General features: G+C 38.6%; 1 protein-coding gene across 1 annotated transcript; it reads left to right on the top strand.

The window, feature by feature from the left end:
• Window positions 1-1,454: 1,454 nt before the first annotated feature.
• LOC130956748 (uncharacterized) lies at window positions 1,455-2,087 on the top strand. The gene has a single exon (XM_057883742.1). It carries the CDS (start codon window positions 1,455-1,457, stop codon window positions 2,085-2,087), a length of 633 nt encoding a protein of 210 aa, XP_057739725.1.
• Window positions 2,088-12,494: the final 10,407 nt, after the last annotated feature.

Here is a 12,494-nt window from a genome sequence, read left to right as displayed (position 1 = left end):
CTTGGCATTAAAGCTAAAAAGATTGAAATTCCTTATAGGATTGATTAATATTGCTTAGTACGCAAGGTTGAGCGACAAAAATTCTCTAAATTCAACTAAAAATACAATGCTCTCTCATCACTCTCTGAACAATTCTAAAACTCGATAAATTGTAGAAAAAGAGTTCAAATCTAAAAACAAAAAAAAAGGTAAATATGAATGTCTCCAACGAGTTGAAATCTTCTATGAAAGGGACCGTAGAAAAAAAAATTGATCTAAACAACAACACAAAGACAACAGAAGAGATTACAGAGACAAATTTGTCTCCCAAAATCTCCTATGAAGACAAGGTGATGGCTAATGGGTTCAGAGATAGCATGAATTTTGAACACATCGTCCAAATGATGGCGGAAGACTAGTCTAAACACCAGGAATGTGGGGCTACTGATGTTGATACTTAGACTCTCTTCAATCCAAACTAAAATATTGAAGCATCTTTAAAAAAATATGATGAATAGTGTCTTTTATGAAAATTCTCTCTTATCATCAAACTCCTGAAAAAGAAGATTAATCTACCTAAAATAAAAATGTGAATTCTAATGTGATGGGTAAAGGATGTGATATGCGTTATGGATCTAGAAGAGAATTTTTTTTCTTGTCCATTTCAGCAATAGTGAAGACTATTCCTATGCCTTATTTGAAGCCCCATAGATAATTATAGATCACTATTTTCTTATCCAAAGATAGATGCCACTTTTTATTCTCCGAAAGATGGATGTCCAGAAGGTGCAATGTGGGTGAGAATCCCTAATTTATTTGAAGAACTTTACAATAAATACTTGTTTTGGAAGGTTGGTAAAACTATTGACATGTTAAAAGTGGATGAACACACCTCTATCCACTCAAGAGATAAATTCGTCTGCATTAGTATAAATTTGATCTCTAGAAAAAATTTGTCTCTACGTTTTTTATTCTTAGTAAAAAATTTCATTTGGAGTGTGAAAGCCTACATTAAATATGTTCCAAAAGTAGAGAATGTCGTCAAAGAATAGATAATCTCTTTGAAAAACTCAGTGATACAGTTGGAGCTGCCTTTACAAAGGTTGTCAACAACAATAACTTATCAAAAAAATAATCGAAGGAGCTACTCTTTAGATCCAACAACCAGAACATTATAAGAGGGAAGCAATTAAGAAAAATTTGAGAAATTTTCAGAATCAAGCTACTGATAAAGAAAAACCAACTATCAAATAAGAAAGGAAATCATATGAAATCAGAGGATACTAAAGATAATCAAAAGAAATTTCATTAGGAACTTGGATGATTGTCAAAGAAAAACCTAAAAAAGAAAAGATTCAATATGCTAAATTTAAAAAGGAAAGGGTACCGAAAAATCAGTTTTCTTGTTTTAACGTGTTAGAAGTGGAAGATCATTGGTTGGTGCAGCTTTCTTGTCTTTTGTTTCTGTGAGAGAGATGAGAGAGAGAGGAAGAGAGAGAGTGTGGGTGGAAAACACAGGGAAGGGTAGAACGATAGGTCAGGTCAAGGATCCTAGGGTTTGGAATCGAGAGGAGTATCGACGCTTGGAGAACGAGTCCTTCTCAATTTTTGTCGACAATCTCCCATCAGACATATCGAAGAGAGAGTTGTTCGAATTGTTTAACTGGATTGGACGTATAAACGACATCTACTTATCGAGAAAAGAAAAGAATGGTGGCCTATACATCTTTGTGTTCATACGATACACCACAAAAGGAGGGGCTATGAAGGCTATCGCAGAGATGAATCGTATGAGATTGAGAGGTAAAGTTGTATTTGTAGGGGAAGCTAAGTATAGGAGACTGCCCGACGTAAAAGATGCGAATAGAATCTCTCCACGAGCTAACACTCAAAACGCTATGGACAGACAAACGCCAGAAGAAGGAGGAATGACTACGACAAACAAGGATAATCTCAACAAGGCTGTCACAAATGATGTTATAGTTAAAGATCCACATGGCAACGGGTGGACGAAGAAGGTGGAAATAAAGGTGGCGAGCGAAAATCTAGTCTGGCTGCAGAGAAGCCTGGTTGGGGGAACAACGAAGGCTATTGATTTTAGAGCGTGAAGGAATCGGTTGCGAGAAACTTTCTCCATGTGATCCAGATTAGAGAAATGGGTGCGTATAAAGCACTGTTAACCTTTGACAGCCTCTTGAATGCAGAGGAGGCATACACTTTCAATATGAATGGCCTATTGCAGTTGTTTCACAATGTATGGAGGTGGAACGAGTCAGAGAGAAGCGAAACTCGAAGAGTGTGGCTAGAGTGTTATGGGGTGCCTCTACATGCATGGTCTGTGGATACTTTCGAAATAATAGGTAGTCAATGTGGTGAGGTGGTTGGCTGTGATAACGCCACAGAATCGTGCTCCTCCTTCAGTGTCGGCCGTGTACAAATTGATACTTGCGTAATGGACGTGATCAAAGAATGGGTCCATGTTGCAATTGGCACTAGTGGCTTTGATATATTGGTAAAGGAGGTAGGATGTGAAACATATGGAGGAAATGTCAAGGTGGAAATGATGAAGGATGGTAAGATTAGCAGTGCAGATCAAGCAGCAGAAGTGTTCGACGTGAGGCGAGAGGAGGTGGAAGACGAAGGTAGAGTGGTAAATTCAGAAAGAATTTTGAATGAGTGGAGTTATGATAATTTAAGACACAATCAATCCAAGTTGGTAACTTATCAATCCAATAAACGTCATAATGAAGGCAAGGCAGATTTAATGGCATATAATGAGGTGGATTTTGAAATGACTGTTACGTGGGATTATGGCTGCAGCAACTATGGGCCAGGAAGGGGAGACTTAAATCAGGAAAAGGTGTTACAAGGAAGGAAGCCCATTATGATTTACAAAAGCAATAATAGTGCGTTGGGCCTAGAAGAGCTGAGGCCCAAACGAAACAAGCAGGGATGCACTGCAGGTGAAGATCATGGGCTTGCTGAGGAGAGCGCGGGTCGGGTCTAGCCTGGTCCAATCTAGCAGGCAGCGAAGCAGGGTTCTGGGCATGAGGTAGGGATCCGGGTGCAGCAGGGGAAAACGAGTGCGTCAGGGGAACGCAGAGACTTGGGGGCCGTGACACCAACGCCTCGGGAAGAACAAACCGAAGCTGAGGAGGGCGACTCGTTGAAGCTATCTCAGAACCGGCGACTTAATCAGCCCGCAATAGAGACAACGCTGGCTGGAAGAAGGGGATAACCCGGGCAGGAAGGCAATGTAGCGCGGTGATTCGGGCAGTGCATGAGGTCCGGCCAGATGATCTCCATAGTTCCCGTTGTGACGAAGTGCTCATGACACGGGCGAGCAGACAACCAGAATCCAGGCTGACGGGACGCATGGTGGAGGAGAGAGGAGACAGATTGCATAATCATATAGAAGGGGCTGACGGGCAGGAAGAAGGTGCAAGCAAGGTAGACGAGAAACACATTGGGGGACATAATGAAGTCATCGGAGATCCTGGGCGGGATACAGAAGCTTATATGGAGAGCAACCTTCCAGTTCCTAACAAAGCAGATGGATATGAAGAAGATGAAGGCGATTTGGAGGAGGAAACTCAAGCCAATTACGCAGATGCCAGTGACAATGAAGAGTTAACAGTGGAGGACCAGATGTTAGAAAATAAAAGAACCTGGGAATTAGCAACGGAGTCAGGAGCTGTGCTGTATGACGAAGAAGAGGACATCATGGCAATCCTTCAGCAACAGAACGAGGAAATCGCTCGTAAAAAGAGGTTGGCGAAACAAAAAGCAAAAGTGAGGCGGAGCAGACCCAAAACATACAAAAAGGTGTGCAATAATCTATTGAAATGGTTTTTACATCTTGGAATATTAGGGGGTTGAGGGGGGATGGAAAGATGAGGATGATAAAGGACTTGAAAAAGAAGTTTAGATTAAACATGCTAGGCCTGGTGGAGACGAAAAGACAGGTAGTGACCAAATTTGATGTACAAAAAATTTGGAGAAATAGTTGTGTGGAATCTAATGGTGCATCTGGGGGTTGTTGTTAATATGGGATGATGATTTTTTTTAAATTAAGAAATAGCCACAAAGGGGAGAGGTGGATATGTGTCAAAGGGGAGCTGTTGCAATATAATTTTAATTGTGCTTTTATTTTGGTGTATGGAGAGCATTCTAGACAAGAGAAACTGGTTGTATGGGAGGAGTTAAGCTACATAGCCGGTCTATGTCAGGTTCCCTACTGTTTCATGGGGGATTTTAATGAGATTGTACAGGTGGAAGAAAGACGGGGTGCAGTTAGCTTATCCCAGTCAGCTGAAGAGTTCAAGAGTTGGATAAATGACATGGGTTTGGTGGACTTACCGATTACAGATCGCAAGTTCACATGGTTCAGAGGTAGTTCCTGCAGCCGTATCGATAGGGTGTTGGTTAGCTTGGAATGGTTTGAAAAATTTCCAGAGATTCGGTTAAGAGGGGGACCAAGGGGTTTGTCTAACCATTGCCCAATTATAGTGGAAGGCATGAGGCAGAGAGATGGTCCAAGGCCGTTCAAAAGTCTTGACTCGTGGTTTACACATGAAGGATTCTTGAGGATGGTCAAAGATGAATGGAGAGGCTTAGGTGACACACAATTCACAGAAAAATTGAAGGCTATGACAGTTCCCATTGGAAGATGGCATAAAGAAAATTTCGGGGACCTGGATAAGAAAATCATGAAGTTTGAGGAAGAGATTAAGAAGATTGATGACATGGTGGGAGATGGCGTTTATGATGGAGCAATGGAGGCAAGAAGAAAAGCGTTAGTGACTTGCTGTGAGAAGTGGTATGTAAGGAAGGAGCTACATTGGAAGCAGATGTCGCGATCTAGATATGCAAAGGATATTGATAAAAATACAAGGTATTTCCACAATCTAGCTTCCGCAAGAAGGAGAAACAATAGGATTGATGCGCTTCTCATTAATGGGAGAATGGTAAGGAACCAAGCTCGTATCAAGATTGCGATTAGAGACTTTTACAAGAATCTGTATCATCAGGAAGCACCTCCATTGGTGGGATTCAAGAACGGATTGGTGGAAATGATTGGTGAAGATGACGCTTTGGCTCTAGAGGTGCAACCGACTCCTGAGGAGATTAAAGAAGCGGTGTGGGTTTGTGAATCAAGCAAGGCGCCGGGCAGTGATGGGTATAATATGAACTTTATAAAGAGGTGTTGGGTTGAAATTGGATCTGAATTCACAGAGGCGGTGATGAATTTTTTCTTGACTTGCAAGCTACCGGCAGATGCGAATCTCACTTGGGTCGCATTGGCCCCGAAGTTCACTGGTGCAAAGGAAATCAAAGACCTGAGACCGATCAGCATGGTAGGTTGTGTGTATAAAGTGATATCCAAAATACTGGTAAGGAGGATGCGAGCAATCATGCCACGACTGGTTGGTGAGACTCAGAGTGCTTTTGTCAAAGGACGCAAGATTCATGATGGGGCTCTTATTGCTTGCGAAACTGTTCAATGGATGAAAGCGACGAAGAAGGAAGGGGTAATAATAAAGCTAGATTTCCAGAAAGCATATGATAAAGTCAGGTGGAGCTTTGTGGATCTTGTGCTGCAAAAGATGGGTTTTGGCCAAAGATGGAGGAATTGGATTATGGAGTGCGTAAGTACGAGCAGTATGTCAGTGTTGATAAATGGTTCGCCATCAAAGCCTTTCAAGATGGAAAGAGGTTTGCGATAGGGGGATCCATTGTCTCTGTTCCTATTTGTTTTGGTCGCTGAAGTCATGCATCGGATGTTCAGGGAGGCGGTGAGAAATGGGCGACTTTCGCCGTTATTGGTGGGTAGAGATCACGTCGAGCTGTTACATCTTCAGTTTGCAGATGATACTGTCCTATTCTGTCCACCAGAGGAAGAAATCATAAAGAATTACAAGAGGATCCTGCGTTGCTTTGAGCTCATGTCAGGTCTGACGATTAATTTTGATAAGTCCAGCCTGATTCCTGTTAATTGTGACGATCAGTGGATACAACGTATGTCTAGAGTGTTGGGCTGTAAGGTGGCCTCTCTTCCGGTGAAATACTTGGGAATTCAGTTAGGAGCGAACCCGAGGTTGGTGAAGACTTGGAAGCCCATTATAGACAAGGTAGAGCAGAAATTGACCGTTTAGAAGGCCAGGATTCTAAGTAAAGCTGGTAAGCTGGTGCTGATTAAATCTATTTTGAACAGCCTGCCAGTCTATTATTTGAGTTTGTATAAAATGCCAAAGGCTGTTGCAGAAAAACTGATCTCCCTACAGAGAAGATTCCTATGGAGTAAGGAGGATGGTAGGCTTGGTATGGCAATGGTTAGATGGGAGGTGGTGCAGACCCCGAAAAAGTTAGGGGGGCTAGGTGTTGGTGATGCCATGGTGCGTAACACAACCCTTCTCTTTAAGTGGTGGTGGCGATTTTCGAAGGAGGATTGCCCCTTATGGAAGAAGGTAGTATGCTCATGTAACAACCTCAACCCCAATGTGATGTTGTCATCCCAGGTGCTACCTACCCGGGGGGGGGGCATGGAAGGATATATGCCAGTTACAGTTCAAGGATCAACGACTGAAACAAAAAATGATCAACGAACTGTCTATGGAGATTGGCGACGGGAGAGGAACTCGGTTCTGGGAGGACGTATGGTTACGTGGTGGGCCCCTGAAAGATCTTTTTCCAAGGCTCTTCTCAATTTCAAACCAAAGAGAATCCGTCATAGGGGATTGTGGGTTCTGGGACGGGTTAGAGTGGAGATGGAACTTCAAATGGAGGCGAGAGCTATTCCAATGGGAGTTGGACTTAGTCAACCAGCTGCATGAAACATTAAGACTGGTTAATTTAGTATATGGGAGAGAGGACAGAGTTTTGTGAAAATTTGATAAATAGGGTGTATTTTCTACTAACTCATTTGTGCAGGTTATGCAGGTGAAAATGCTCCCAAAGGATATAGGGAGCTACAGCTTTACTAGGACAATTTGGAAGGGTTTAGTCCCTCCTAGAGTTGAATTGTTCATATGGTTTGTCTTGACTGGAAGGGTTAATACGAAGGAGAGGCTGAGTCGACTGGGAGTGGTCAACCAGGAGGATACTGTCTGTGTCTTGTGTAATGAAAGTATTGAATCTAGATACCACTTATTTCTTGGTTGTGGATTTTCCTGGCAGGTGTGGTGTGCATGGCTGGTGTTTGTTGGAAGATCATGGTCGTACCCGAGAACACTGAAGGAGCATTTTCAAAGTTGGACTGAGTTATCAACTAGTAAACAGGAGCGCAAGAGGTGGATGGTATGTTTCTGTACCATTATCTGGAACATTTGGCTGGAAAGGAATAGGCGAATTTTTCAGAATAAAGGAAAAGGGATTGAAGACATCATCTATCAGTCCTCCATACACTATAAGGAGTGGATAGGTGTGGATCCCTTCTGTTGTTGATGACAATGCCGAAGATAATAGCGGGATAATTTAGCTTTTTTTGTAATGTACTCCTTTTTATAATTGTGCTTTATCTATGCTCTACTTGTTGTGTTGAGCTTCTACTTTCAAAAAAAGAAGTGGAAGATCAAGGGGTTATTAATCAAGAAATTCAAATAGAAAGAAAAGATGTTGACAACAGTAAAAAAAGAGTATAGCAAAGAATTGAGGTAATAAATCAGGAAAAATTCAGAATTAAAAATATGGTGTGCAGAAGTCCAAAACTTCAGAAAATGGTATAGAAAGTGATCCAATCCACATGAATACTTTAGAAAATAAAAAGTTATTTAAGACCTTTAGTCTCTTGTATCCTTTGATATTTTATTTTATTTTATTATAATGAACAAAAATATTAACTTTTGGAATTACAAGGGTTCCTATAAAGAAGATTTTACCTTTATTATTAAATTTTGGGTTTTAATTCATGATTTGTATGAAGCTAAAGGCTTTTCTGGGAGCATTTGCTATCTATAAAACAAATATTACTTTGATATCGCTCCTATCAATATTCACAAGCAATTCATTAATCTAAAAGCTAGTTGGAATAAATAGATACTTTAATATCTTACAGTGTGTGGAAGTCCTAATTCCATAACAAGAAGAGAACTCTGGAACTCTCTTGAAGATATTTTTCCTTCCATTGAGAAAAATTGGTACCTTAGAAGAATTTCAATTATATTAAATTCATGTAGGATACTAAAAGTAATTCTAACCTATCAGTGAATATTGATGAATTTATTTATTGTTCTCTAAATTGTGACATTGCATACCTAAATTTTTCATATTCTCTTTTCACTTGATAATATGGACATGTTAAAAAAGGCTAGATAAAATCAGATAGTTTCAATATTTTGACATAATTAGTTTTAGGTTCCTTCCTAAACTGAAATTAGATCACTTAGCTATTATGATAAATTTTCATATTTTCTTTTTAAGTGGATGTGGATTTAGTCCTTTAGATTCTTCATGAAGACTACAACAATCTTATTAACAATTCTTGTAACGATCAAGATAATTTGACTTGTAACTTTTAGAAAAAATGTCAAAATGTCAAAATTTAGAACAAAGAAGTGTTTGACCATATTTAAAAAAAATTATCAAAATTATATATATATTCTATTATATTAATAGGGAGAATTCTAATTTACAAAGGTGGGAGAATTTACACGCTATCTCTTCTTATTTGAGAATACAATTCAAATATGTAATAAAGCTAGTATAGGATTTTTAATAGATTGGAAGATATTGTTAGTAGTGCTATTCTAGTTGAATATATGTTTACTACCTTGAATGATATGCATGCTTATATATTTTGATGAATAACATGTATTTAGGATTCTTGTTGTATCTAGTATTTTGAAAAGTAACAAATTTATATCTTTTACCTGATTTTAATCTAATGCATTCATTGATTGTATGGAAAATAGAAAAGTAAATGCATGACATATATTGTATGATATAACATCTGATGAGTGATTTTGATAGATATAAAATTTTAACAAAGATTCGATGTAAAAATTTTTTTTATCATTTTATGGTGGGTAAAAATGAATTTTTACATGAAGATTCATGCATCGCATTTAAACACAAGCTCATCAAGGAATCAATCATGTATGTAATAAAGATGATACGATAAGGAAAAGTCTAACAAGCAAGGTTTAGTTGTAGAACATTAGGTTTTACTTGTCAAGAATAAATCAAGTCTATCTCTCAAATTAAAATAATATTTTATCAATGTTAATTTTATATGACTCCCAAATCATTTAGAATACTCCTTAACCACAATATCTCTTTCACCCCTTCTGCTACTGTCATGTACTCAGTCTCTGTAGGAGATAGTGCCACTATAGCTTGTAACATCAATTGCCAACTAATTAGAGCACTATATATTTTATATACATAACTAGTTGTAGATCATCGTCTGTCTAGATCACCAGCATAATCAGAATCAACAAAACCACTAATTTGACATGATGATTTACCACCAAAGCATAAACATGTGCCAATGGTACCTTTAAAGTACCTTAATATCTATTTGACTGCTTCCCAATGTGTCTTCTCTGGGTTTGCCATAAATTTGCTAACAACACTAATTACTTGTGAAATGTCTGGATGTTTGCATATCATAGCATACATTAGGCTGCCTGCAGCACTTGCGTAAGGTACATTGTCTATGTAAGCCTTATTTTCTACTGTTGTAGGAGATTGTTTACCTGAGAGTCTAAAATGTGGAGCCAATAGAGTCACCACCGGCTTAGTATTTTTCATCCCAAACTTTTTGATAACCCGTTCAATGTAGCCTTTTGGCTCAGGAACAATTTTTGACTTGATCTCTCTCTTCTAATATCCATGCCTAAAATTTTTTTCGTAACACCCAAATCTTTTGTTTCAAACCCTTAACCAAATTGAAATTTTAACCTATCTATATCCACCTTACTCTTGGAAGCAATGAGCATGTCATCCACATACAATAAAAGATAGATATAATCACCTCCAGAAAGCTTAAAAATGTATACATAACAATTATAGTTACTTCTAAAGAAACCTTGTTTTAAAATAAAGAAATTAAATCGCTTGTACTACTGCCGAGGAGATTATTTCAATCCATAAAGCGATTTTTTCAAGCGACAAACTTGGCCTTCTTTACCCTCAACCTTGAAACACTCAAGTTGATACATGTAAATTTTTTTCTCTAAATCATCGTGTAAGAAGGCTGTCTTCACATCTAGTTATTCTAACTCAAACACCCCATGAGCTACAAGACTTAAAAGCATATGAATGAAAGTGTATTTCACCACAGGAGAAAATATCTCATTATAATCAACTCCTTCTTTCTGTGCGAATCCCTTGGCCACTAATCTAGCCTTGAATCTTGTACTATCCGATTTAGTAGGATGTTCTTTTCTTTTATACATCCACTTACAACCAATAGCAGTATTTTTCACAGGCAATGAGATCACCTCCCATGTCTTATTTTTATGAAGAGACTGCATCTCTTCTTCCATAACAACCAACCAGTTCTCACTATCCTTGTCCTTGATAACTTGTTTGAATGTGACTGGCTCATCATCCTTTACCGAAAGTACATATTCTACCAAATTTAACTGCCCATAATGTCTCAGAGGCTTGTCTGACCCAAGCTTTTGTACAAGTTTGTAATTTCTCTTTGGCCTACTGGATGCCAAAGGATCCTGCTGTTGTTGTTGTAATACATGTATGTTTTTTCGCTGAATCTCCTCATGATCAATTTCATCATCCTTCTCATCTTCGTGAGTAGCATTAGGATGCTCCACCTAAACATGACTAGAGTCTATTGGTTGGTTTCTAGACTCTATCTCCACCACTTGAGTGTTTATAGTTTTTTCAACATCACCATCATATGGCGTCATAACTTTAGACAAAGCTACCATGGATCTTTCACTAAAGGTCACATCCCTACTGATTACAAATTTAGAATCACTTACGCTCCAAAGGCGATAGCCTTGAACCCCTCTTGGATACCCCAAAAATATTGCCTTCTTAGCTCTTTCATCAAGTTTATTGTCTTTGACATGATAATAAACCGTGCATCCAGAAAGACTCTGAGTTTCTCGTAATTTGCATGTTTCCTTGACCACACCTTATAAGGTGTGTCTTTATCTAAAGAAGAACGTGGAGATCGATTCACTATGCAGCACGCTGTAGCAACTGACTCAGCCCACCATTCTCTGCCTAACCCAAAATTAGAGCGCATACACCTTGCCTTCTCAAGTAGTGTACGATTCAGTCTTTTCGTGACTTTTTTATGTTGTGGTGTGTCTCTAACTGTCTAATGTCTTACAATGCATTCCTGATCACAGAACTCCTTAAAAGTTCTACCTGTATACTCTGTGCCATTATCAGATTGCAGAGTTTTTAGCTTCCCACCTGTTCTGTTTTCAATCATTTCTCTCCATTGCTTAAAAGTGTCGAATATCTCATTCTTATGCTTGAGGAAGTAAACCCAAGCATACCTTGAATAATCATCAACAAACGTAATAAAGTACCTAGAACCACCCTTGGATGTAACTTTAGCCGGACCCTAAACATCAGTATGCCTTTTCATATGTACAGTGTTCACAAAACTCAATTTGTGATTTCTTCATATTTGTCAGCAAACCTTTTTCGCTAAACAATAATAGACCCTTTTTCGACATATGTCCAAGCCGCATGTGCCAAATCCTCATGCAGTTTGTTTGGTCTTTACTTTCACCGATTCCAACTGCTTGCTCACCTGTAACAGTTGTCCCCAAAAGAGGATAAAGATTACCATGACGAACCCCCTTCATAATTACCAAAGAACCACAAACAACTTTTAAAATTCATTTTCAGCAACAATTTTGCAACCATTTTTCTCTAACAAACCTATAGAGATTAGATTTTTTCGCAAGTCAGGAATATGTTTCCCATCCTTCAAGGTTCTTACAATTCCATCATGCATCTTGATTCTTATAGTACCTACCCTTATAGCTTTGCAAGTATGATTGTTGCCCATTAAAACTATGCCGCCATTAGTGCTTTTATAGGTAGTAAACCACTTCCTATTTGGACACATATGGTGAGAAGCTCCAGAATCAACAATCCACTTACCAAATATTTCATAAGAATCATCTATTACATAGTAACAATCTTCATCATTAATTGAGAGGTAATTTGCTTCTTGTTTTTCTTTTGAGTTATCATTGTTCTGTTTCTTGGAATTTATCTTCTTATTTGGGCAATTTGCTTTAAAATGTCGAGGCTCACCACATTTAAAGCATGTTCTCTCTGCGTGAGGTCTAAATTTTAGCTTAGACTTTCCACGCTTTCCTTTTCCTCTTTCAGTACTCCTCTCTCTAGCTGCAAACAATCCTTATACTTGATCATTATACTCTCTTCCATTTGAAGATGACATTACACTCGTAGCAACCTTACGTAGATCATCTACTAAAAGTGATACCCCCGACTCATCCATGGTTAGAGTGTCACCCATCAGCATCAAAGTCTACACCAGATTTTCATAGAACTTCGATAAT

Source organism: Arachis stenosperma, chromosome 10, assembly GCF_014773155.1.
Source record: "Arachis stenosperma cultivar V10309 chromosome 10, arast.V10309.gnm1.PFL2, whole genome shotgun sequence".
Classification (NCBI taxonomy): Eukaryota; Viridiplantae; Streptophyta; class Magnoliopsida; order Fabales; family Fabaceae; genus Arachis; species Arachis stenosperma.
Note: the sequence above shows the minus strand (reverse complement) of the source record. Positions and strands in the feature narration are given on the sequence as shown.